Source organism: Euleptes europaea, chromosome 5, assembly GCF_029931775.1.
Source record: "Euleptes europaea isolate rEulEur1 chromosome 5, rEulEur1.hap1, whole genome shotgun sequence".
Taxonomy (NCBI): domain Eukaryota; kingdom Metazoa; phylum Chordata; class Lepidosauria; order Squamata; family Sphaerodactylidae; genus Euleptes; species Euleptes europaea.
Genome location: NC_079316.1, coordinates 25097707 through 25125448, shown reverse-complemented (window position 1 = coordinate 25125448; position 27742 = coordinate 25097707). Strand labels below are relative to the sequence as shown.

General features: G+C 42.0%; 2 protein-coding genes across 2 annotated transcripts in view; one reads left to right on the top strand and one right to left on the bottom strand.

Annotated features, from left to right (window-relative positions):
- SMC4 (structural maintenance of chromosomes 4) overlaps window positions 1-21372 on the top strand; it is a 53126-nt gene extending 31754 nt beyond the window's left edge. The window contains exons 16-23 of the mRNA XM_056849719.1: window positions 394-520; window positions 2609-2798; window positions 3933-4077; window positions 7981-8154; window positions 8859-9041; window positions 10165-10397; window positions 18925-19108; window positions 21141-21372. Coding sequence (XP_056705697.1) covers window positions 394-520; window positions 2609-2798; window positions 3933-4077; window positions 7981-8154; window positions 8859-9041; window positions 10165-10397; window positions 18925-19108; window positions 21141-21317 — 1413 coding nt within the window. The 3' untranslated portion in view covers window positions 21318-21372. The remainder of the gene's footprint in view (window positions 1-393; window positions 521-2608; window positions 2799-3932; window positions 4078-7980; window positions 8155-8858; window positions 9042-10164; window positions 10398-18924; window positions 19109-21140) is intronic.
- A 3849-nt stretch (window positions 21373-25221) lies between these two features.
- Window positions 25222-26494, bottom strand: TRIM59 (tripartite motif containing 59). The gene has a single exon (XM_056850019.1). The coding sequence runs from the start codon at window positions 26492-26494 to the stop codon at window positions 25283-25285; it is 1212 nt and encodes a 403-aa protein (XP_056705997.1). The 3' UTR covers window positions 25222-25282.
- Between the last annotated feature and the right edge of the window lie 1248 nt (window positions 26495-27742).

The window sequence follows — 27742 nt, the reverse complement described above, 5'->3', positions numbered from 1 at the left end:
ACAGTGGTAGTAAATTCCAAGAAAATTAACGTCATAATGCAAAAACTCAGTATTGATCAAAAACTCAGTGTTGATCATTGTTCTGGATAGGTGATAGGAAAGTGATTCAGGAATTAGGACTGGTGTCCAGCTTGTGTACAGTGAAAAGAGGCAGAGGGCAACAGGAACCCTCTCGCTTCATGGGGCATTGCTTCAGAATGTTCCTTGACCTTGGGAGGAAGCCTTTTCAGAGGATGGTTGCTAGAAGGATGGAGGCTAAAAGGCTCCTTTGCACTAGTGAAATGCTGCGGCATCTCTTCATGTTTGCCCAAGTTTTTCTGCTTCAGGATGGTATAGTTGGGCTTTAAAAAATATTCTGTGTAGACACCTAACAAGCCCATTTGTATTGTTTAGAATTTATCAGAACAAGAAGTTCACTTAAAAGTCCAGGTAAAAGAACTTGAAGCCAACGTAATTGCTGCCGCTCCAGATAAAACAAAGCAGAAAGAACTGGAGAAAAAATGTAACAGCTACAAAGAAGGTAGGCCAGCTTCGCCTATGAAATGGGGTGAATTCATAATTAGCGTGCATACACCAGTGATGTTGACGTAATATCTGATGAGTCGGTCTGTTTAAAATATAATCAAGAAGGTTAAATATATTTTGAGAGATAGATAGATAGATAGATAGATAGATAGATAGATAGATAGATAGATAGATAGATAGATAGATAGATAGTCACTTTGTAGGAAAATTAATTCAGACATGGCTTCCTATTAGTTTGGGTTTAAAGGGTTCTAGCTTCATGGGGAAGTTCCTTAAAGTAGTCTCTGGTGCTTTTATTTTACTCCATTTTGGAAAAATGTGTTGCTAAAGGCACAAATTAACTCATAATCTGTTGTCTTCAGCTTTCTTGTGGAAGCAAAGTAATCCTCTTGACTTTCAAGCAGTGTTCTTTTGTCCTTTTACTTCATTTATGATGTTTGCCTTTACAAAAGGTTCTAGAAAACTATACCTCGTCAGGTATGTCAGTTTGTGTTATTTCTTTCGGTTACTGAGAATCACACATGTTCCTTGAATGAGGAATATGCATTCTACAACTTGATGTTCATTCCTGCTCCCATTTTTATTTCAAACTAGTACTTGAAAAGCAGTAGTTTACAACCGTACATTCATAAATAGTACTTCAAAAATACTATTTATGAATGTACGGTTGTAAACTACTGCTTTTCGGAAATTTATTGTCCAGCTTCTCCTAAACATGCTTGAAGTTAGTGTGCTTGAGCCATGAGAATATTTAGTGATTCTGAGAATATTCAGCATTCTGAGTTAATGCTCAAGTTGTAGTTTTTTTGGGTTTTATAAGATACACGGCTATCAGGGAAATCCTAAATGGAGTTGCCACTTTCTAAGCCAATTGACTTCAGTGGTTGTAAATCATTTTAAAACTGTACTGCCAGAGTTTCAAGACCTTACCATCTAACTTGACCCTGCAGGACTTTACCCGGGTGCAATATGTAACCTTTTTGCAGTTGTGCTGTAAAAAGGTACTTTCACTATTCCATCAGTATATCCTTCACTGTTCAAACATTTTACTTCAAGTATAGTGCAAAATTCTCATTATAATTTTCTTCTTGGAGCCCTTAAACTTTACATTTTCCTAATTTAAATACTTAGGTATGGTTTTTTTTAATGTACTTATCACTCTTTCTTCTTGCTCTTGAAACTACTTTTTCTTGTTACTAAACTTACCTTTTCTAAACTTCAAATGCTTTTTGATTCCCCTGCCATCAATACTGAAACTCTGTTTTACTTTAATTGGCTATAATTTTTTACTAACTATTTATTTTCCCTTTTAAGCTTTCTTTTCTTTGCTGGGCCTGAGTCTCAGATTTTATATAAATTTCTGTTAAATCTATCATCTAATTAATACCAAGTCCAAATTTCAATAGCCCGCAGAACTTGCCATCTTATTCTCTAATTCCTCATTCAGTACAATTTAGCTCTATTAATTTCTGCTAACATTCAATCCTGGCAGTCTCCCCAAATTTGCAGTTTATTAGCCCCCCGGTCATTTAAATTGCACACAGCCCAAAACTCCTCCAAGTTTCACATGGCCCCAGAATTCTTCGGATTATGCTAATTCTTGGAGCTCTCTCTGTCTCTGTCTCTGTCTGTCTGTCTGTCTATCTGTCTCTCTCTCTCTCTCTCTCTCTCTCTTTTGTATTCCGATTTGAGCATAACAGTGCAATCTTATTCCAGTACTTCACTGGAGCAAGAAGGGCTCTCTTCACCCTTCCAGCCTCCAAACTTGTTCCACACTGGTTGCTGGGCATCCTGAGTGCACTTTATCGACCCATTAGGAGCATGCCTCAACTGCCACAAGATTAAACGTGAGGGTACCGGTGAGTTGCCTTCCCACAGCACCCCAGCACTGCTGCCTTTCCAGTTCTAGACTGGAGCAAAGGCCCCGCTTAGTTCTGTCCTTGGATAGTCTCACCTGAAACCTGTAACAACTTGAGCAATTTCATCCCTTCTGGATAAGAACTAGATTTATATTTATAAGCCATTAATAAACAAAGCTTTCAAACCCAACCCCTCCCCATTTTACTGCTTATGTTTTTGACAGATTATGACAGAGTTGCTGGAAAGTCTGATAAATTGGAAACGGAAGTTAAGAGACTACATAATCTCATAATTGAAATCAGTAATAATAAACTGAAACCTCAGCAATACAATCTTGATAAAATAAATAAGGAACTAGATCAGTGTGCCTCTGCAGTTACTAAAGCTCAGGTGGCGATCAAGACGGCAGACAGGTATGATAAAATTTTACGTTCTTTATTGTGCCAACATCACAAGAGCATAAAATGGCACTGTAAAACAAACACCAGAATTTATGGCGTTAACATATGGTTATAACAGTTTTTTTCCAACAGGTTGGTAAGAGAAGTTTTCCCTTTTTGTTTTTCTTCTTTTTTTAATAAAGACTCAAGTTGAATTAATTCTGTAAATAAAATTATGGGGAGCTTTTTAAAAATATATTCGTGGGACTGGAAATATGGTAACAGAAAATCCATTGAGGAAGAAAATCATGGAGAATATGGTAGCAGAAAGTAAGAATCTAGCTATCTAGCTTCTGCCTTCTCCAGAAAGTGCCCATATCTCCAGTCCTTTATGTCTCAGTCAGTCAATACCTATGTTTGTGCCCAATACTATGTTCCATATTAACAAGTCAGATAACATCAAATGTGAATGTGGCCATGCGTATTGCTGGCACTTTTCAGTTATTTCTGCAGAAATTTTCATACTGAGAGCCACTGTGGTGTAGTGGTTAGAGTGCCAGACCAGGATGTATTTAGTTATTTTTAAAATGCATATCCCACCCTCCAACCCTGGCCTAGGCTGGGCTCTTGGTGGCTGGGAGAGGCTCAAATCCCCAGGCTGCCATGGAAGCTGGCTGGATGACCTTGCACCAGTCACACACTCTCAGCCCTGACCTATCTCGCAGGGTTGTTGTGAGGGTAAAATGGAGGAGAGGAGAAGGATGTAAGTGGCTTTTGGGGCCCCATTGGGGAGAAAGGTGGGATATAAAGGAATACAATAATAAATAGGTAAGCTACAGTACTGCAGTCAAAAGCTCTGCTCACGACCTGAGTTCGATCCTGACGGAAGTTGGTTTCAGGTAGCCGGCTCAAGGTTGACTCAGCGTTCCTTCCTTCCGAGGTCGGTCAAATGAGTACCCAGCTTGCTGGGGGTAAAGGGAAGATGACTGGGGAAGACACTGGCAAACCACCCTGCAAACAAAGTCTGCCTAAAAAACGTCGGGATGTGACGTCACCCCATGGGTCAGGAATGACCTGGTGCTTGCACAGGGGATCTTTACCTTTTAAGGTGTTGATACCATTACAAGAATGTCTTTAAATCAACTTCATTATATTCACTGTGTTTAGAAACCTGAAAAAATTCCAGGATGCTGTCCTTTGCATGGCGAAGGAAATTGAGGAGAATAAAAAGGAAATGCAAGACTTAATGGAACAGCTGAGTACACTGGAGGACAGAGCTGCTGCAGTTATGAATGACTGCAAAAAAGCTGAAGTATGTATGCTACTGGTTTCTGTTCTTCAATGGAATGTGGCTTAAGAGTATATAAACACTAAGTGTGCTTGTGATGTATTAAAATTAGTGCTTTTCTGCAAGCGTTTGAGTTCGCTGGCAAGTTTCCAGCACTAGTTTTTTTTTTTAATCTCTTTGTGAAAAGCATACAGGGTACCATGCAGTCCACGTAAACCATAGTCTGTTGAAGTAGTGCTGTCCTGTTCAGTAAAAATGAAACTCTGATTTATTCCTCCATAGCCCATAATACTTTCAGGCATACAGAGAAGCGATATTCTCCATGATCCCAGCTGTAGTCTGCCCCATTTCATGTTAGAGGAGCTCTTCCCTAGTGCAGGAGTTCGAGTGGCCCTTCTCATCAGTTACCCCAGGTTTATAATTTACCTGCATGCTTGGAATGAGTAGCAGTCATCTTTGAGCAAACTACTGTATGCCAAAATACAAGGGGTTCGAATGCAGCTTGCCTGTGGGAAATGTCATAGCCATACAGTGTACATCTTGGCACTGTTCAGCAGATAGTACCCCTGGGCCGAATGTTAGTTTATCCCTCGTTCCGCAGGCCTTGGGGAGTGTGGGAGCGCTGGGAGCTTGCCAGCATTTTCTTAAGGTGTTTGCAGGAAACGCTATTTTCTGTTATTTGTCATGTTCCAGTGTTCCAAACAGTGCTTTCCTCTCCATCCACTAGGAGGCAGGTTCTTTACAGAAGTAATAATTGGCCAGGATTCTTCTTCCTAGAGACAGCCTTTCTCTTGCCTCCAGAGTGAACCACTGCAGGTTCCTTCTGGTGTGTTCTGGAATACCCAGTTGGCATGGGCTGTCTTTGCATTCAGACTAGAATTTTAAAGAAGAAAGAAATAGTTAAGTAAGAAGGAAGAAAGTTCTTTGCCATTTGGAGTGTGCTGTAAGGGCGCTAAGCCAGCTTCATGTCTGTTTCACTTCCCTCTTTTTCCTCTTAATCTGGAACATTTGAGGAATTGGGTTTGGAGCAGCCACATGGTTCTGCGCAGCTGACACCCTCCCCCCCAAATTCTGAATACAAAAATGGTAATAATATCTATCATCAGGGGAGTTTGGGACTCAGGAACATATTTATGCCAGAGGGAGGCGGGAAGACTCTTATCTTTTAGATTTTCAATCCTCATTCCCATTTATGAGGGCCTAAGCAGCAGTTACTTCAGTAGCAGGGCATTTGTTGTTACTGCTTGTGAATGCCTTAGGTTTTGGTGGGGGCTTGCTGCCCTCACCCCCCACCCCAAGCTGTCATGGTAGGGAATGGCCTTCTAACCTCTCCTAACTTTTTCCCCTACTCAGGATTGGCATTCCTCATCCTCAAGAGTTCCTTTTTTCTGTGTCTTCATTGTCTGTTTTGGGCAGCCGTGAGGCTGACCTCAAGGGGGCAGCAGAGAATACTTTTAAGTGCTACTTTAGCTAGCCTGCGCTGTTTTATTGGAAATTTATATGCTGCCTCTCCAGAGACCAGTTCAGTGTGGTTCACAGAGTAAAAACAAATGCAGTAAAAACTTTTTTTTAAAAAGCTATAAATGTAAGTGGAGCAAAAAGGGTTGTAGAGTAATTTGGTGCTTCAGAAGATAAGCAAAAGTAGAGGACGCTCTGCTTCCCCAAATTAATTTCCTTCTGAAAGCATAGCTGGGAGATGGTGCCCTTCCCCGTTACTCTTTCTCTCCTTCCCCTCTGGGTGATATTTTCTTCCTTGCTCAATGCTTTTTTTCCCCTTCCTCACCGTCAGAATGAAGAAAAGTTCATTTTAAAACAAAGAACAAGAAACCTGAGAAAGGCATGAACACAGGGCCACCCTGTAGACATAATTGAATTTCACTTGCTTGGGGAAGTAGAAGTCTTCTCAACTTCAGTCAGCCTGGGAATACAGAAATGCCATGGTTGCTGACATGGCAGGAAGGGGGTCTTTCTGTGGGCCTTTAAGCACCTTGGAACACAGACCCCACCCCCTTTTCCACAGGCTTGTGGGCCTTGTAGCCTGATTCTGTCTAGGGTCTTTGATGTTACCGTTTGCCCATTTTTGCCAGTAGAGACTGTACATAGCATTTCCTCTTCAGAATAAGAAGTGTAAAGGGAGCTTCCCCTGAGCAGGTCACCTGCCAGACTTCTGCCAGGTACAGTAACAATCACATTGGGATCCCTGCCTTGAGCTGAGGATTTTGACCCATCCATTGAGTCTGGGGACCTGGACCAACAGGTGGACGTCTTCCTTTGAAAGGTAATGGAGTCTAACACATCTGTAATCAGGATTGCCTATGATCTCTCAGTAACCAGACCTCCTTTTTCTTGGTTACAATCCTTGCAACAACAACAAATGTTGAAACCTGTAGCAAAGTGACATCATTCAGCTCTTAGCCTTTTGGATGTTCTTCACTTGCTGGTGGGATCGCAGCTACTTAAGTGGTAGCTATTTTGGGGCACAGGCCATGGCAGGAAACCATGCCAGCCAAGTCTCTCATTACCTCTGAAACTTAAAGGCAACAGCTTCTTTGGGAAATAATTAGATAAGGAGGCTGTGGCTGATAGAAGGTTGAAGTGTAAGTTTCTTTTCACAACCAATCAGCCACATCCTTCAGAGCAGGAGGATCTGAGCATTTTCATTTCTTCCATCGCTGGGTAGCCAATGGATCTCAGTTGCATCCAGACCTTTCTGGACTTTCAAGGCCTCCAGGCATTTTTTAACAAAGATGCAAACTTCTGGCAGACATTGCAATTCATTCCCATCTAAAGAAAGTTCTGAAAAATCTTTCTGACTGGTGTAGGACAGATGTTGCCTATCAGAATCAGGGTCTGGTTGCAGGAATTTCCTTCTGTCTGGAGCCTGATAGCATCAGATCAGTGGATAGGAAAGATGGTCTGTCTTGGGTACTGTCTGGAATTCCAGAGAGTAAACACAGTTCTGTTCTCGTCCTGATTGACAAAAGCACACCAAAGTGTGCACTGATGGCGGATGCAATCCAGTGGGTGTTCCAGATCAGTGCTGTAGAGCCTGTACTTTCTAATCAACAGCAGCAGAATAAATAATCTTACCCCAATTCCAGAGGATCAACAGATTCCATGTCAGTTACTTTAAGATGGCACCCATCTTCACAATGGTCTCCACTGAGAAGATCATGATCTCCATTGATCTAAAGAACTGCCTATCTACATCCCCTAGTTAGGACTATTACCACAAATTTCCAAGATGTGCCTTTTGCAGGAAGCACTTTCTTCTATAAGGAACCTGCCCCCTAGTGGACAGAGGAAAGCACTGAACTATCTGTACCATTGTCAGGTGAACAAGTAGGTGAGCAAATTCTCTGATCTTATACATGGTTGCAGTGGGGCTTTAGACCTTCCTTCTCTGCTAGGAAAGGGGGAGAAGCCACAGTGAATACTAGATGGGGAAAATTACAAGAAGACTTGGTGAGGAGAGAATGGAAAATTGGGTGTCAGCTGACTGTTTGGAAAGGTTCTGAATTATGTTTGAAACCTTTATGACACAATGCATAATGACCCATTTGTGATCAACATTAAGTTCAAAGTCTCGATTGATCGCTTGGATATAGTAATCAGACATACACAATTTCAGAATAATTCTTCTGCTTAATGTCACATATTAATAAGTGATATTTTTACTGGACAGAACATGATCTTGGCACTGAAGACCTTTTGAGGTTTTTATTGGCATAGTTCTGCTTAAGACTGACTTTTTCAAACCTTTGCAGTCATTTAATTCCAAGTAATAGCTTTGGTTATGTGCTATTTGTGCAAGTATGCATGGATTGTTTGAATTCAGAATTAAATGTTTAATGGAGACACTAGAAATTCAAGCCTCTCTGGTCACATATGAATAAAGGCTACAGTGGACTTATGATCTTTGTTTAGGACTCCTTACCAGAGATTCAGCAGGATCACAGATCTGTACTTCAGGAGATCAAAGCTATCCAAGAAGAAGAGCATTCACTTCAAAAAGAAGCTCTGAGTATTAAGCTTAAAATTGAACAGCTGGATAGTCATGCTGCTGAACATCAATCAAAGATTAAGTATTGGCAAAAAGAGGTAATAAACACATTCTTAAAACATTCATATATAAGAAAGAAGGTAAACCTTTGTTTCACCAGCGCTATCATATTAACATAGTTCAAGTGTTAAACTACATTTTATTGTGAGTGTGATTACACACACTACACTACAAGGTCCTCTAAAAAGGCCTCTAAGGTATGTTTTCTGCCATGAAGCCACAGCCCCTCCCTCAATCAGAAGAAGAGAACTGGATACTGTGTTTGTCAGAGAGGAGTTATACATTATTCATACTGTTGAGAGAGAGAAAGGATCGTTAGTAGTTAATGTGAACTTTCTTCTCAATGGTCAGGGCACATTCCTTCTCCACTGAATGCCTTTTGAACCCAGATTTGGGATTAGCCATCTGGGTGAGTTTCAGTCTTTGTCTCCACTACCCCACCCCTATTTCCTTTTTTTTTTAGTACTGTTGCTGTTCCATGTTGATCATTCTAGTATCTAGTGTTTGATCAAATTTGTTACATTCTGAGCATGTTGAATAGCAGGAGTAGAAGGGACTGATGAGCAGTGCAACCTTATGCCGAGTTACTCTACCCTAAACTCATCGATTTTCAGGATTGCATTGTAAGAGTCCTAATTTGTTCTGCTTACACATAGCCTAGCATAACCTGTTCACTACCCAGCATTATAGTTATGCATATGAAAACAGGAACTGTGTATTCACTGCTTAAAATGTATTTTAGATATCAAAAATCTCTCTCCATTCTGTGGAAGACGAACAAGTGGAAGAACTTCCAGTGCTCAGTGAAGAAGAACTGGAGGCAATTAAAGACCCAAATGTCATCACTAGTCAAATAGCTCTTTTGGAAGCTCAGTGTCATGAAATGAAGCCAAATTTAGGTGCTATTGCTGAATTTAATAAAAAGGTAAGAATTTATTATATTCTGCAATTGCCACAGCACATTTAAAATCAAATTCAGATCTGCAGCAAGATTGTGTCCAAGATGACCCCCTCTATCAATGCTTTATATGATTGACATTTTTTGCTTGATGTAGAGTCCCTTCCTCACAGTTTCTGTGAGGCAGCAAATTTCCAAGGAAGACATATTTGTTACTTTATCTAATTCACTCCCAGTTCATAGTAAGTTATGTTCATACTATGCAGGAATTTGAGTTGTAGACAAGTAATTTCTCTGGAATGTTACTACACAGAAATGTTTCTCAGAGCATGTGGAAGCCTTTAATATTTTAACTGGTTTTCTTAACTGGGCCTTTGAAAATAATACTTGGAGATCAAAGCTAAAGGAGTAATTGGTTATCCTTGGTCAGGTGCCCTGCTTCAAGACTCCCAAAGTAAAAGAAGCAAAAGATACAGAGCCCAGAGATATGTGGCATCGCAGCAGTAGATGACCATTTTGATAGTGACCATGTGAAAAGAATTTGTGGGGCAATTGCAATTTGGAGCCATTGGTGAAGAAAGTGGGCTGTTGGTCTATGATAACAGGATCACATTAATTTGCAAGTGTACTACTCTAAAGCTCACGCTTTTGCTTCTAACATCGCAAAGTAGTACTGTATTCCAGATGAAGCTTTCATTTTTTAGAAGAATAATTTTTCAGATTAGTTTTACAGTTACATCAAAGATTACTGATTTGGTTATACTATTGGAAATATACCTCACAATAATTTCATAATTATCTCCAGTTTTATTAAGGCCACCAGGTAAGGGGTTGATTCTGCGTAGATTTTCAAATGAACAGTGGGACAAGGCCTTTTTCTCAATGCATGAATTTTCAATAAGTAGTAGTGATTGCTGTAGATGATGATATGGGCCTGTATAAGCTGGCTTTGACTGGGATAGTTGATGTTTCTTAATGTTCCGGCTTTAGGATGAAATTTTGAGACTGTTTATTATATGGATATTTCATGTGTACATCACCTTGGGTGAAAAAGGTGATATAGAAATATTGAAATAAACAAAATACCCAGTAAGTAACAATTTATGTAAATGTTTAGTTTCACATTTTGTTTTGTTTTTTACGTTTCCAGGAAGAGTTATATTTGAAACGTGTTGCTGAGCTGGATGAGATTACCAATGAGAGAGACAATTTTAGACAAGCATATGAAGATCTTAGAAAGGAAAGGCTTAATGAGTTTATGGCAGGATTTAACATAATAACAAATAAACTGAAAGAAAACTACCAAATGCTTACATTGGGAGGAGATGCAGAGCTTGAACTTGTAGACAGTCTGGATCCTTTCTCTGAAGGAATCATGTTCAGGTTGGTGTTACCTGCAACTTTCTCAGCTTAAACGGAAGCCACTTTAAAGGGCTGCTTTTTTACGACCTCTATATGGTACATTCATTAAATGTTTACAGAAGAACAAGCCCTACTCTGTTTTGCTATTAATGACAGAAGATGAAAGAAGCATTTTACTGCAGTGTCTTGGCAGAGCTGTACAACACTGAGGCACTGCCGCCTGAAGAGCGTGCTTGCTGAGTTGGCATCTAAAATAGCATCTGCTTCGTGTTGTTACCAAGGCGTTGGGTCTGGTGACTTCTTCCACTAACATCCACTTTCAGTTGCAACCCTGTCATAAAATGTTGATACTAATGACTAGCTTCACAGGATTGGGTTAGCAGAGAGGTCTCTGATGTCTGAGATTTGGGTGCTCTTTCTTACTACCACTAGAATGCCAGATTGACAGTGTTATATTATTTCACGTTACAAAGTGATCTTATAAATGCTTCAAATTGAATTTTAATTGGCTTTTCACGTTAACTGGGATCCACCACAAGTGGGGAGAACACAATAAGCTGTGTGTGCAGAAAATTCCAGGGTCAAGATGTTGGGTAGAAGCGCTGGGAAAGATCTCTATTTGAGACTGGAGAACTGCTGACAGCTGGGCTAGACAGATCAAAGGCAGCAGCTTATGTTGCCCTATATTTAAAGTGAGAAGCAGTGTGTTGAGCTATGAGAGCAAGCCTAGAATTTCTCAGTTCCTGCTAGGTAGCCACTGTCAAGCAGTCATTCTCTTAGACTCTGCTCCTTGTTAAGAGCGGTGGACTCTAATCTGGAGAAGAACCAGGTTTGATTCCCCGCTCTTCCACGTGAAGCCTGCTGGGTGACCTTGGACCAGTCATAGTTTTATTAGAACTATCAGGCCCAACTGCCTCACAAGGTGTCTGTTGTGGGGAGAGGAAGGGAAGGTGATTGTAAGCCACTTTGAGACTCCTTAAGGTAGAGAAAAAAGCGGGGTATAAAAACCAGCTCTTCTTTAGTCTACAGTTTGTGCTAAAAGCACTATGTTTTTTTTTTATTTATATGCTGTCTCTCCAGAGAACCTGCTTGAGATGGCTTGTGTGTGTGTGTGTGTGTTAAGTGCTGTCAAGTCGCTTCCGACTCATGGCGACCCTATGAATCAATGTCCTCCAAAATGTCCTATCTTTGACAGCCTTGCTCAGATCTTGCAAATTAAGGGCTGTGGCTTCCTTTATTGAGTCAGTCCATCTCTTTTTGGGTCTTCCTCTTTTCCTGCTGCCCTCAGCTTTTCCTAGCATGATTGTCTTTTCCAGTGACTCTTGTCGTCTCATGACGTGACCAAATTACGATAGCCTCAGTTTAGTCATTTTAGCTTCTAGGGTCAGTTCAGGCTTGATTTGATCTATAACCCACTGATTTGTATTTTTGGCAGTCCACTGTATCTGTAACACTCTCCTCCAACACCACATTTCAAAGGAATCTATTTTCTTCCTATCAGCTTTCTTCACTGTCCAGCTTTCACACCCATACATAGTTATAGGAAATACGATGGCGTGAATTAATCTAGTCTTGGTGGCCAGTGACACATCCTTACACTTCAAAATCTTTTCTAGCTCCTTCATGGCTGCCCTTCCCAGTCTCAATCTCCTGATTTCTTGGCTGCAGTCTCCCTTTTGGTTGATGGTAGAGCGAAGGAATAGAAAGTCTTGAACAATTTCAATTTCCTCATTGTCAACCTTAAAATTGTGTAATTCTCCTGTAGTCATTACTTTTGTTTTCTTGATGTTCAGCTGTAGTCCTGCTTTGGCACTTTCTCTTTTAACTTTAAGCAGTAGTTGTTTCAAATCTTCACTATTTTCTCCCAATAATGTAGTGTCATCGGCATATCTAAATTATTAATATTCCTCTCCAATTTTCACTCCACCATCTAAATCTAATCCAGCTTTCCTAATTATATGTTCTGCAAATAGATTGAAGAGATAGGGAGATAAAATATTCTCACAAGTATTCTCGCTCTGTGAGAGAAGGCCATCTTCAGCTCGGGTTCTTGTGTGTGCTTATCCGGGAGGCAGGAAACAAAACTGCAGATCTTCCCCTATCCTGCAGGAAGTAGCCCCTCCCATCTGCTGCAGCTCCAGTTTTGTTTCCTGCCTTGACGGGAGAGCAGCGTTCGTTTTTGTCTCCCTGCTTCAGATAAGGAAATATATCTAGTCTTGTGTCTCAACTGTCTCCTCCTGTCTTGTTGGTGTCCTTTTTTGTTCCCTATCGTGTCTGCGTGCAAAAAAAAAAAAAAATTGGAATTGGTTTTCTACGCCTCAAGCTTCGGCTAGGCAATAAATTTTTCCCGCCCAAACAAGATGGCGGAGGCCCGGGGTGACGACTTCATTTCACCTCAGGATCTTGTACCGGGTTTACTTACTGCGGCTACTGGCAGCCTGGACGAGCTGTCCTGCAGCGGAGCTTCGCTTTCCCCTTCAGGGAAGAAGCGCAAAGCCTTAGATAAATCAGATAAGGCTTTAAAAAACAAAAAGGACACCACAGGCGCTGCTTCTAGCCAGGCGCACAAAAGGAGTAGGAGGCTTCAAAGCGAGGCTCCTAGCCTGACGCAGACAAAGACAAGAGGCGCGGCTTCTAGCCTTCTCATCAAAGCGCCCCGGGCTAGTGCATCGGCTTCGGCCGTTCAGCCCGCCCCGCCAGGAGCCTTCAGTCTTAACTGCACCCCACAGCGTGCTTGAAATGCCGGCTAGCACTACAGCCCTCGATCAGGGGCTAATGGCGGCCGAGGTCCCAGAACGTTTAGTGCTGTCGCCAGCAGCAGCACATCGCGGGAAGGAGACTGTAACAGGCGGAGACTGGACGGCGCCCGGTGAGGTACAGACTGGCGAGGCGGGTGGGGGCGAAAGTGGTCTTTTAGCCCTAAAAGCGGAGTTGGTTCAGCTGGTGAGGAGTGTTTTTGTTGAAGGGCTGCAGGCCCTGCAATCCCCTACTCCATCTTTGCAAGGGGACGGGGCTCCGGCCCTTACTCGCGAGGAGGCCCCGGTCCTTACTCGCGAGGAGGCCTTTTCTACTGAGGTTCAAGCTAACCCTCGGCACACCAGCAGGGAATTAACTTCCAGTACCACCAAAGCCGCCAGAAAAGCTCCGGCACCCCCCAACAATAATGTTTCTATGTCCCCTGACTCTTCTGATGTAGAATTAGAGGAGGGCGAGTTCTCTTCAGGTGAAGAAACCCCTCCGGTTGAAGAAAAACAACTCAGGCTCTTCCCACAGGAAGAATTTCAATCTCTCCTCTCAAAATCCCTGGCAGCTCTGGATCTGGCGGAAGTTTCAGAACCTCTAGAGTCAGACAAACTCAGAGGAGCAAAAGAGTTCTTTCACAGACATAATGTCCCAGCAAAAACCATTCCTGTGCCAGATTATTTTCCCACTCTTATTAAGGCAGAGTGGGAGAAACCGCTGGCCTCCAAGCAGGCTACAGCAATTTCAAAAAAGTTTTATACTTTAGCTAAGCCCTCGACACAGTTACTCCAGATCCCCCTAGTGGAGGCTCCTGTAGTGGCACTTCACTCCTATGATGTGGTAGCCAGGGACAGTATGGGACCTATTAAAGATCCCTTGGATAGAAAAGCGGAATTGGCCATTAAGAGAGCGCATGAGGCATCTGCCATGGCCATTAGTGCCTCGGTCACCTCCGCCCTGATTTCTCGGGCCGCTATAGTCTGGACTAGAAAGCTCAACCAACTGATTCCTGAAAACAATAGAAAAGCTCTGGAAGGAGTATCCAGAGTACTCAAGGCGGTGACCTTTCTAGCAGACTCTTCTCTGGACACTCTGTCCTTTTCTGCCAGGGCAATAGCCACTCAGACAGCCGCTAGGAGGGCTCTATGGCTCCGACCTTGGCAGGCGGATACCCATTCCAAAGCGGAACTGATGGGGTTCCCATACCAAGGAGACAAACTCTTTGGTGATCAGCTCGACACCATTCTTATAGAGACAAAGGATAAAAAGAAGGCCCTGCCCAAAAGTTTTCGCAGGGACAACAAAGGCTCCTCTGGTTTTTTCAGGTCCTCCCATACACTCCATAGATTTCGCACTGACCAAAGAAAGGGACAGTGGTCACAAGGTCGGGGCTCCTTTCAAAGGGGGGCCCGTTATTCGCGGCCCAGATTTTCACAGCCAAATTCTGATAGACAATCCTTCAATTCCCGCCAGGGAACTAAACAGTGACGCCAACTCTCTCCCAGTGGGGGGACGTCTCATGGAGTTTGCTACCCTTTGGTCGGACGTCCAATCGGACGCATGGGTGATGCAGGTCATCAACCAGGCGTACCAAATAGAGTTTGCACGTTCTCCTCCAGACCGCGTAACATACCTTCATCGATCTCTTTCCAGGACAAAACTTACATCCATAGATCTCACCGAAGCCTACTTACACATTCCGGTGCATCCATCCCACAGAAAAATTTTTAAGGTTCTCCTTCCAGAACCTTCCTTTCCAGTTTCGGGCCATGCCATTCGGGCTTTCGTCCGCCCCAAGGGTGTTTTCCAAGGTATTAGTCACCCTGATAGCACTGGTGAGGGCTCAAGGGGTCCAGGTACACCCGTACCTGGACGACATTCTCATATGTGCTCCATCCAGAGATCTGAGCCTAAGACGTACGACCTTGGTCTTACAGACGCTACAAGATCATGGGTTCCTGGTCAATCTGAAAAAGAGTCACCTGGAACCCACTCAGAGACTTTTACACCTAGGGGTATTGATAGACACTGCCCAGAATTCTCTATTCCTCCCCCTGGACAAGGCTCTCAAGATTGCAGCCATTGCCAAAAAGGTAATCAGGTCTCCCTCCTCCAAACTAATGACCCTCGCCAAACTGCAGGGACACATGGTCTCCTGCATTCCAGCAGTTCCCTGGGCGCGCTTCCACGCCAGGCCGCTTCAGTGGTTTCTTCTGCAGTTCCAACAAGATATTATGAGGAAGAAGGACAGGAACCTCATTATTCCCAATGCCACTCGTCTGACTCTAAATTGGTGGACTGTCACCAACAACCTGTGCAAGGGTCTTCCTTACATTCACGACCCTCCCGAACAGCTATTTACAGATGCCAGCCTGTCGGGATGGGGAGCCACATTCCGAGGCCAGGGCCTTTGGAATCAATCAGAACAGGGTCTGAGTATCAATCTCCTCGAACTAAAAGCAGTCTGGAGGGCACTTCTACATTTTGCCCCTCAGATAGAGATGACACATCTACTAATAAGAACAGACAATGTGGCCACGAAGGCCCACCTCAACAAACAGGGGGGGGGTCTCGTTCGTCCACCCTTCACAAACAAGCCTCGCTGATTCTTACCTGGGCAGAACATCATCTACGGTCATTGACAGCGGAACACATTCGGGGTGTCTTAAACGTGCAGGCCGATTGGCTCAGTCGTCAAAAAATCGACGAAGCGGAGTGGGAGCTCAACCCGACTGTGTTCCTCCAACTTACCCAGAGGTTTGGAGATCCATTAGTGGATCTCTTTGCATCCAACACGAATCGCAAAATCCCAAGATTTTTCACACTGTACAAACACCCAGCAGCAGAAGCGACGGATGCCCTGTTGGCACCATGGCCATCAGGACTCCTCTATGCCTTTCCCCCCCTGCCCCTAATCCCGAGAGTAATACGCCGCATACGTCTTCTGAAGGCTACAGTGCTGTTGGTAGCTCCGGATTGGTCGAGACGCCCTTGGTATCCGGCTCTCCGGGAAATGACCTTCAGGGAACCATGGAGGCTACCAGTCCAACACAACCTCCTTCTACAGGGCCCAGTATGTCATCCGGATCCTCAGTGGTTCAGAATGACCGTATGGCCATTGAAAGGAGGAGGCTCTTAGCCTTGGGTTACACTCCAGACATCGTAAATACTATTCTGGCATCGCGGCGCCCATCCACTGTTCGCATTTATAACGCCACATGGAAGGTCTTCCATTCTTGGTGTAAGAAAAGTTCCGTGGATCCACTTAAACCTAAGATCTCAGGGATCCTAGCCTTTCTTGAGGAAGGCCGCAAGATCAGTCTAAAGTGTGCCACCTTGAGAAGGCAACTGGGGACTATAGCTACTCTGGTACCTCGGGTATCCGGACCCGCTTCTCAACCATCCTCACATAAAAGCCTTTCTTAAGGGGGTTAAATCTACCTCCCCTCCAGTGGCTCACAGATTTCCGACCTGGAAGATACATACGGTACTTACGGCTCTTACTAAACCACCATTCGAGCCTCTCAGGACAGTGGACCTGAAGTGGCTGAGATTCAAAGTACTTTTCTTAACAGCCATAACATCGGCCCGCAGGGTGTCTGAGCTGGGGGCATTGTCCATTGCCCCTCATCTTTGCATCTTCCATAATAACAGGGTGGTTCTTCGTCCTGATCCTTCCTTCATCCCGAAGGTAAACACCAGGTTCCACAGAGAACAAGATATTGTCCTCCCTACCTTCCATCCAGATCCGTCCTCTCCTAGGGAAAAATCTTGGCACTCCCTAGATCTCAGGAGGTCGTTACGAATTTACATTAAACGTACCCATCACATTAGACTCACGGATTCTTTATTTGTCACTCTAACGGCTCCAAATAAGGGAAGGGCGATGTCCAGGGCTGCCATCAGCAGCAATATTAGGCAGTGCATTGTTCACGCCTACAAGGCCTCTGGCTTACCGGTACCAGTGAACATCACAGCTCATTCTGTCAGGAGTGCGGCTACCTCGGCCGCCTTTGCCAGAAATGTCTCAGTAGAGGAAATTTGCAGAGCGGCCACATGGTCGTCTACTTCTACTTTTATTCGACACTACAAATTGGATTTGATTTCCTTCGCTGAGGCTACCTTTGGGAAAAAGGTGTTACAGGGTGTGGAGGAGTCTTAATTACACCCACCCAGATTCCTAAGCTCTTGTACGTCCCGAGCTGAAGATGGCCTTCTCTCACAGAGCGAGAACGAGCCTTGGGTACTTACCAGTGAAGGCTCCTTCTGCTCTGGGAGACGAAGGCCATCTTCCCCTCCCAATTAAGATCATTAAGACTCTTCCACCTTCATATTTTCCTTACCCTTTTTCCAGTACCTGTTCACAAGCAAACAAATGATAATATTTATAAATTATTGAGACGCAGAGATCGTAGACGTTCTACCGTTTGGTATATTTCGTTGTACAGTTGGCGTTTTTTCTGCCTTGTTATTTGTTGTTTGCTCCTCCTGGCATTTTTGTACAATTTTCATGTTTGTTTAAAAAAAAAAAAAAAAAGAATTTATTGCAGGGAGATTACGGTCAAGCTCTAAAAATACTGGAGCTGCAGCAGATGGGAGGGGCTACTTCCTGCAGGATAGGGGAAGATCTGCAGTTTTGTTTCCTGCCTCCCGGATAAGCACACACAAGAACCCGAGCTGAAGATGGCCTTCGTCTCCCAGAGCAGAAGGAGCCTTCACTGGTAAGTACCCAAGGCTCGTTCTGCAAATAGATTGAAGAGATAGGGAGATAAAATACATCCTTGTCTGACACCTTTGCCAATTGGAAATCATTCCGTTCCTCCATATTCTGTTCTAACTGTGGCCTCTTGTCCAGAGTACAGGTTGCACATCAAAACGTATGGAGTAAAATATTATAAAATGGTATAAAAAGACCTGAAAAATGAACAAGCTATTAAAAACCTAGTCAGAGCATAAAAACCACACAAAATATTTAGCAACCTGAAATGATTCTTGTTAAACAGTTCTCAGGCTGAAGCAGACTTAAAAAAAAACAAATTTTAGAAGACCGACCTCTTAATTAAAACACTGAATAAAATGAAATGTTTTGGCCTAAAAGTGAGTAAGATAGGTGCCAGGTGAGCTTCAAGGAGCAGGGTCGTCCTACCAAAGAGGTCCCCCCCCCAAAAAGGCCCTTCCTGTGGTCACAGTCCACCTCATCTCTGAAGCACAGGGGCACTGATCCTTAGGACTTGTAAGGATTATTAATGTTTTAAGTGTTTGCCTTGTAGGAAACGAAGGGTTTTCCCCCTCTCCTTTTCTGGCCTCCCCATAAATGTCACAGCCCTATATTGCAAAGAAGAACAGAACTTTAGCAGTGGTACTGAAGTAGCAGCATGATCAAAGAGGCAACCAGAACCCCCAAACCAAACAAGCAAACAAAATCAATCTCCCCTCCAAAACCTACAAGAAATTTGGGGTGCCTTTTTTCACCAGTTCAAGGTATTTGGAGGCGCAAGTTTGGCACAACACTGCAGTATTGTGGAATGATAAAGTGTGCTAGATTATAACCCAGGAGACACAGGTTCAAGTCCTGGCTCCAGCATGAAGCTTTACTGGGTGACCATGGACCAGTAACCTGGTTAACCTACCTCACAAGGTTGTTGTGGTTGCTGGAGGTGAGGGCTATGTATGTTGTCCAGAGCTCCTTAGAGGAAAGACAGGATAAAAAAGTAAAGATAAACAGTGATGTAAATGTTAAATGTAGCTCTTGTTATTATTAATAAAGTGAAACAATTAAACTCATTAATATTCTCCATTTTTTCAGTGTTCGGCCACCAAAGAAAAGCTGGAAGAAGATATTTAACTTGTCTGGTGGAGAGAAGACACTTAGCTCACTGGCTTTGGTTTTTGCTCTTCATCATTACAAGCCAACTCCTTTGTATTTTATGGATGAAATTGATGCAGCCCTTGACTTTAAAAATGTATCCATTGTAGCATTTTACATATATGTAAGTACTCTGTAGTAGTCTGGATCACCTGAACTGGTGTGTCTATTAATATTAAACTAGTGCTTGTTTTGCATAATAAAAGATCTAAACATTGGAGTGGATCTTACCTCATATAGTCATTCCACTGAGCAAAGTTGATTGATTGAAATACTTGTAGCCCACCTTTTCTTTTGGCTCTTTGAAGCCTTCCTCCAACTTAAGTGGCTCTTCTGTTAGAAGACGAGCTACTTAATTTATTTAATTTTTACTAAGCTGGATGAAGGCTCTTTGGAGGAGGTTGGATCCATTGCACTGTTGAAGATCTGAAAACCTCTTCATGTTTTACCTGTCACTTATCCCTCTTCATTGGAGGTAGTCTTGTAGAAAGAGTAGAAGGGTTTCACTAGATCAGCTGAAAGGTTCCATGTAGTCCAGCATCTCACGAGTAAGGGAAGGGGTCTGTGGCTCAGCGGAAGAACCTCTGCTTTGGATGCAGAAGGTTTCAGGTTCAATCTCTGGCATCTCCAATTAAAAGGACCAGGCAGTAGGTGATCTGAAAGACCCTGGCGATCCGCTGCCAGTCTGAGTAGACAATACTGACCTTGATGGCCTGATTCAGTATAAGACAGCTTCATCAAAAAAGTGTATCCTGGAGATGATGGGACCTGCATGGACCAAATTCATGTTTGATGGGGTTGTAATAAGGAATTGGGCAGACTTGAGGGGAAAGCTTGTAGGATCTACAAGTAAGTAGGGCAACAAGTAACAAGCAACAAGTAAGTAGGGCAACAAGACCAGCTCTGAATCTTCCAAGGCTCCATTTACCTCTTAAGACTCATTTTTAATACCCCTTTAAAACTGCCTAAACCAAATAGGTATTCCTTCCTTTTTTAAACAGTAAATCCCATAAATTAATCATGCATTAGGTGAAAATGATTTTCTTCTGCCTGCCATGAACCTTTTGACAATCAATTTCAGGGGGCAATGCCAAATTCCAGCGTTATATGAAGGAGTAAAACATTATCTTCACTTTGCATGGAATGGATGAAGCCTTATAAACTTCTTATCATTTGCTATTACAATCACCATGTAAAAAGACCTTAATTCATTAACCTTTCCTGAGGGAAATGTGCTTCAACACCTTAAACATCTCCCCACTCTTACCATGCAATCCTAAAGAGATACTGTTACAGTATCACTTTTGAATAGGACAATGAAAATTGTATACATTGTTCCACATACATCTACATTATAGACAATATAAAAGCACTTCAACGCTGGTCATCTTATTTTCCTGCCTTTTCTGATAATCCCTAGCATAAAATTTGCATATATGGACAAACAGTACTTTAGGAATCATTTTGCTATTAGTGATGCTGCCCAAGCATTTAATAGATCCTACAAGCTTTCCCCTCAAGTCTGCCCAATTCCTTTCCTTATTACAACCCCATCAAACATGAATTTGGTCCATGCAGGTCCCATCATCTCCAGGATACACTTTTTTGATGGTTAAAGAGGATTCCTCCTTCCATTTTCACCAACTGAAAATCCAGTTGGATCCAACCTTTTACCTTAATTAAATCAGCAGCCTGCTTAGAATGATTCCATTTGAACTGGATGGTGTGTGCCCCAACTATTAAAAATCTCCTAGGTACTATTTTGGTTACATCTGCAAGGCTGGGGTGAGGACAATTGGGACAGGACAGTTCTTCCCTGTAGGGAGAGGCCAGTTGGGGATGGGCCGTGGCTCAGTGGTAGAGTATCTGCTTGGCATGCAGAAGGTCCCAGGTTCAATCCCCGGCATCTCCAGTTAAAGGGACTAGGCAAGTAGGTGATGTGAAAGACCTCTGCCTGAGACCTTGGAGCGCCTCTGCCGGTCTGAGTAGACAATATTGACTTCGATGTATAAGGCAGCTTCGTGTGTGTGTTCATGTATGTATGTATATATGTATGTGTGAGAACTCTGCCTTTTACTTCTAAGACAGGAGAAGAGGTTTTTTGTCCCTGTGTATATTATCACCAGTACTAATACAAAATGTATTTCAACTTTCAGGAACAAACGAAAAACGCACAATTCATCATCATTTCTCTGCGGAACAATATGTTTGAGATTGCTGATAGATTAATAGGCATCTACAAAACTTACAACACAACAAAAAGTGTTGCAACAAATCCCAAAGAAATTGCACTGAAAGGACTTGCTGAACTTGGTTCTGTTGTCTGCTCATGACAGTGGAAACTACTTTTATTTTAACAAGTAGATTTTTCTGACGAACATTTTCTACTGCGCATCTTATACCATTTGTTTTAAAAATATTTTAAAACGTAACATCTTGTTGAAAACCTGTTCTGTAAATACATCTTTCACCTCTGAATTACTGCTTAAAATGTAACTGGATGAAAGTCTGTGGCTTAACAATCTCAGTTCAGTTTGTATGTAGTAGATTTACTTGGAGAAATGGGTGATTTTTATTTTACATTTTATACTGTTTTTATTTACATGTGTAATAAAAAAATAAACTCATTGTAGATGAGCTTCTCATCTTCATGGGCTTCGTGGCTCTTTTGGCCAGCTTTTATTTTCTCTTCTCCCCACCCCATTGCAGCAGCCCTACAGCAAAGGGGTGTAACGGTATCTTCTCCAGGATGCAGTATGTCAGCTATAGGTACTTGGGTATAAAGGCCTCTCGGTATCTATTCAAGAGGGTGGTGAGAAAAGTGTGGAGAGTGCAATAGTAGACTTCATCTGCTTCACTTAGTTGTGTGTGTGTGTTACCTTGGCATGCTTCACTGAACCATTTGAGATGCAGGTTGGATGGTGGCTTTCTAGCTTGTCATCATATTTGCACATTTCCAAAAATACTTTTTTGACCTTCAGGAGTTCCTGTAACACTTATATTTGCAGGCTAAAGAGCCTTCTGGATCAGAATATTGTGATTCTGTAAAGGCTAAGGTTCACAGTACTTTGATTCAAAATGGTTTCTTTATGCAAACGATGAAGTTGTTTCACTGACCTGCTCTCCAAGAGCTAGACTTTAAAAAGATCTCAGTATAGATGTGAGTACTTCTTCCTGGGTATCAAATGAAGGGAGCTTAACTCTCAAAAGCTTACACCCTGAAAGTTAACAGTTCATATAATCCAGACTTACTCTTGGGTCTGACAAAGGGAATTTTGACTCTTGAAAGCTAAGACCTTGGAAATCCTGTTGGTCTTTAAGGAGCTACTGGAGTTGAATTCTGCTCTTCCCGGAGATAGTCAAATTATTTACACTAGGAAGATATTCAGGAACCATGAGAATGTTCCTCTTGCTAGGGAAGGCAGAAGGGCCAGTTTACAAACTGATGACTCCCAGTACAGGCCCTTTCTTGTAGTTAGGAAACTGGGTTGAGCTCGGCAGGGAGATGTAGGGTTTCTCAACATCTTTCCGCCCCTTAGGTCAGGATATGGAACAACTCATTGCTCTGCCACCCCCTCCCCAGTTTAAACCATCCTTCCCAGGCAAGGAGACTTAGAGCAACAGCCATCTCTGGCTTCTGCTACAACCAGGCAAAGCCACCTTTGCTGAAGCTCAATCCAAGACAGACCACCACAATGAGTGGTCTCACCCCTCAAATTATGGCTGCAGGCAGTCTGTCTAGAGAGCTACCACTTTTGTGTCTTCTCGCGAACCCTTCTCCCAAGGGTGGGATTGAGCCTCTGATACTGTTGTGCATCAGAGGCACTTCAAAGTGAGCAGGCTTACTGCTTAAAGTGTCTAAAGCTCAGTGTAACTTCAAAGAAAAACTATCCATTTATTAGGGGGCAAGGTTACCCTGGCCATTATACATGCTAGAGGAGAGCTAGGCAGGATATTACCTCTGATCTCACACTGAGCTTCAGCATCACGCACATAAGCAAAACCGCTCATTCCTTCAAAGTTGCCTCTGAACTCATGTGATGTTAAGAGATAAGACCCCTATCAATCTCATTGTAACTAAAAAACAAAACAGCAATTCATTTGAAGATCCTTGCTTGTGCTTATGAGTTAGATCATTTACACCTTGTTCTTCCACAAGTTATACTAGCCATATATTTGTCTGCTTGTAGTCTGAAGAGACCTGTAATGTACAAGTTGCCGTGTTTCCAGTTCTGAAGTTAATCTATGTTCTCTTCAAATCCAGTGATACAATAACAGCCCCAGTCTAGAAAATAACGTGTCTTTCAAGAATATGAGCCAACCCTGTACCCCAAGGTATCACTTTTTTCAGGATGAATTCTAGGATGAAGGTAAATAACACTCTAGCCTTCAAAAGCTAACTAAAATGAAAGTTTATTAAAATATTTATTAGATGAAAATTACAAATTCTGAATTCTTGAAACAGGTTGATTAAAAAAAACTTCGTCTTATAAAAATAACTTGTTATAAATTTTCCATATTTAATGCCATGAAGCCAAGTACACTACTAGAAAGAGGAGGGGGAGAGCCCCAAATCCAGAGGGCTAAGAAAAAGGACCTTCGCTTCTCAAGTAATTGTGTGGCGGCCAACTGCAATCCAATTATGGAGGCTGTTGTAACTTGGCAAGCATCTCGCCATACAATTTCACCATCCATAAGTTGCCTACCCAACTTTAAATTTCACAACAGCTGGGTGGAGGCTATTAGCAATGAGATGGGAGGATGATAGTGAGTTAATTTATATTCAAATGGTTGAAAAGCACAACCCATTCTGCTATTTTATTTAGCAGCTAGGCATCTGGTAGTTGTCCCTTGTAGAGTAAAATGAAAGCATATCCGATCTCGTACTGAATGAGATTGTAAGGGAGTAGCATCTGGTAAATTAAGATGCATCTACAATAGAAGTGCCTATTTTAGCACACAAAATGCACATCTAGTTGGCAGTGACAACTTCTAGTACTGTGCTAACCATAATCGGTGTTCACTGGTTCAAAGAGGACAAGTTTCCTCCCTGAAGCTTATCACAATAAAAACTGGGTGAACTGTCATGCCAAGAGTAAAAATGTTATTGGCTATGGTTAAAGACATATCTTTATCATCTCCCTTGCTGCTAGTTATTACTCCTGAATCTCAAAAATGTAAGGTGCAAACCTTAGTGAGCACAGTGATCAGATACAACAGGCACTTCTAACACAAGTGCTGGGAAAATATCAATTCTAAGTATATTAGAAGTGACAGGTTCAAATTCCTGCTGATCCACGAAGTTATTAGCCCACACAGCTGTTGCAAAGATCAGTCTCCAGCATGCAGCGGTTAAGGTTCATGCCAGTTAAGTGATTTACTTCTTAGTTGAGATAGTTAGAATTCTGAAGTATGTAAGAAAGGTACATTGGTAAGTATCTTAAGTGTGGCCTACAGCAACATCCCCGGTTTGGATAACTTACACCAAAATATACAATGAGTATGAGAAAACTTTCAAACAAAACAATCCACAGTCTCAAACAATCAAGATGAAATTCTTAAACCCTAAACATGTAAGCCTTCTGCAAATCTGCTTAATGCAATCATTAAAATACATTAGACAATAGTTCTTATGTTTAAATTTAACAAAAGAAGTCACCCAGTCAAAAACCAAACACTTCCTTACCCCTAAATGAAGTTTTAGGATTCACTGTTCACCTTTTTAAAAGTAGACTGTTCTTTTTTTTTTTAATGCATTTTACGATCTTTGGTCATTTGTACACTAAGCACCAATATGGGCACCTATGGAATTTAGTAAAAGGTTATAGGATACTGAAATATACACTAAAATGTTAGTTTTCATTCAAGCTGTTTACGTGCGGAATGATGCTTGGAAAGATGTAACGCTTATAAAAACTAGAGTTTGGAAAGAATGGGAGTTTTATTAGCAGTTTCTCCTGCCTCCCAGCCTGTCTTTACATGTCTCCCTAATTTCTCCTTGTAAGCTTCACTGGAAGAGGCAGCAGCCTGTATAGGTATTCTAACACCAGCAAGTCTGAGGAATCAATTTAATTTTTAGTAGAACATTCACTCCAATACAAAACATTGTTGCTGGTGTATCTGTTTAGAAATGCTGGGGTAGTTTATGACCCACCTGCCAATGCAATCTATCCTCAGCCTTTGTTTTCTATGGTATCACCTTCAGCCACAGGCTATAAAAATCTGCAAAAGGTTTTGACCCAATCCATGCTGTTTCTTGTCCTGATTTTCATGTAGCTGCTCTCATTACGAGAAATATTCATAGGGAAGAAGAAACTACTTTACACAGGTATTCAAACAGATTACAGCTGTGGCACACAACTTCCACTGCAATCTGCAATCTATCATTTGAGACACAATAAACATTTTGTAAGACATTCAGAACATAAGGGAAGGCAACTTCATGTACAACTGAAAAGTGTGTGTTAAAAAAGAAAAAAAATGCCACAACCAATGATATTATTGTAACTACTAGGTTTAAGGGCCAGCATCCTTTATGCTTACTGCTTTCCTTTTCACAGCCATGACACACTTTTCCTTTGGAAATTAGCTTTATCTGAGGAGTGAGAATCTTATTAATTTGACTAATTTCAGTTTTGGTCCACACATCTTTTAACACCTGCCCTATTCGAGGGTAGATTTCAACAGGCATAATACTTGGTAATGGCTTTTCCTTCAAAGCTTTGACACGCTGACGAACACCCTCAACTTTTTCTAGAAAAAGAAGGGGAGACTCTTCCTCCTGAATGGATGTATTCAGAGACATTAATTCAAGTTGCTCTTCTCGTATTCCCTTCATCTTTTCAATGAGCGGCTCATATTTGGCAGCAATCTGTGTATTCACTTCATCCAGTGATGCAAGCAAACCTTGTTTTTTATGATCTAGTACATCATTCAGTCTCTTAAAATACTGCAGCACAGTTTTCTTATCCTCCTGAACAATGATTTCACATTGGGCTTTCTGCTCCTCCAAGTTCTCAATAAGCAAACATACTTCACTCCAGTGTTTATCAGTCAACTGCTCAAGGAGTTTGCTAGGAGTCTCCTTTTCTTTCATGTAGGCACTTTGAAGGTCGTCTATAGGATGGCCATGATGTTTTCCTATTGTAAGGCAATGGCCACATACCAATTTTTTATCTAGAAGGCAATAAACATTTAGAGGCTGCCTATAATGTTCACTACATGTAGCCACATCGGGATGGTCCTCTTGCTGGTATTTTTCAATGATAGCTTTTAGTGCAAAGTTTATAGGCAAGGAGTCTGTACCAGACGGAGGGATTTCAACAATTCTTCTACAGTTGGGACACTTCAGGGGAACTCTTAAAGGTCTCCATATAGAAAAATTGCTTGATAACTGAAGAACACTTTCCAAACAGCTTCTACAAAATGTATGTGAACAGGGTAATACACGGGGATCTTCATATATACTATAACAAATGGAACAAGTGAGTTCCTCTTCAAAATGATACATTTCCTAAAAAGGAAAAAATAAATGATTAATGTATAGAGACATTATCATAAGTCACTTAAAGAAAATCACGGTTTTAGTAACGTCTATGTCAACACACACTTGGTACCATTTTTAATTAAATTTTAATATTAATAATGCTTACTGGCACCATTTTTAAAGCAAAAACTAAAATAAGTAATTGGAAATTGTGATGGGGTATATAAAATGTTCTCAAACTCATGTTAACCACTGAGTATAAAGTCTGAAAAATATAATAGTTTTATGAGTATCATAAAGACATCCTTGGGGATATTTTTTGTTTGTTTTTTGTTTGAAAGGGGCTCACGTTACTTGTAGGGATCCTTAGCCGAACCAAGCATCCTTGATTTGACATCTACCCAGTTGTCACAGTGGCCAGTCAGAACTTATTGCAGGGAAGATCAAGGGAAATTTGATTGGGACCAGTATTCCTCTGTGGTTGGCTTGGTTGGTACCCAAACATGTGGTATTGACAGTTCTGGCATCAGAAGGTGAATGGGGGGAGGGGGATACTGAAACCACCGCCTTATGACTGTCCTCTGTGCCACAGGCACTTTGGCACTACAGACAGCTCAAAAAAAGAAAGAAAAATCAGGAGTCAAAGAAACAGACAATTAACTCTGCGTGGGTGTGAATTTAAGACAGACCCGAAAATCAGCTCACAAAGGAGTGTTCCGAAAATGCTGATGTAGTAGACAAGAGAACTAACCAAGAAGTCATGATTCTTCCACCTTGAGCATGCACCATTGGTATTATGCCTCTGAAGGTTAAGGGGGTTTTTTTGCACCTAAAAGCTAATTCTAGAAGTTTTCAAACTGAAGCAAGTGCAAGATGCAAATTTCAGTGCAATCTGGCACAGAGATCAAAGAAATGTATTTTTCAGTTTTGTTTTTGTTTTGCATAACCATTTCCAAAGATATCTGTGAAACTTTAAAACAATAATTCCCAATGCACACACAGTGGAGGAACTACTGGTTTGCTACAAGAAATTAAATAAAATAATTAAAGGCTTTGGTCCAAAGTACAAATGATGCCCACACAGAATCAGTCTCTTCTGTACTGGATGTGGCTGCCTCATGCCATCAGTGCTGACTGAGATAGAGCAGAATTACTTGACCTCAGAGAAAACTTCCTGTGTGTCTTCACATGAGTAACTCAACACTTGCACGGGTTTGCCTCCTGGATTTCTGGTGACATACACCCATCATTCTGATCCAATGACCCACAAAA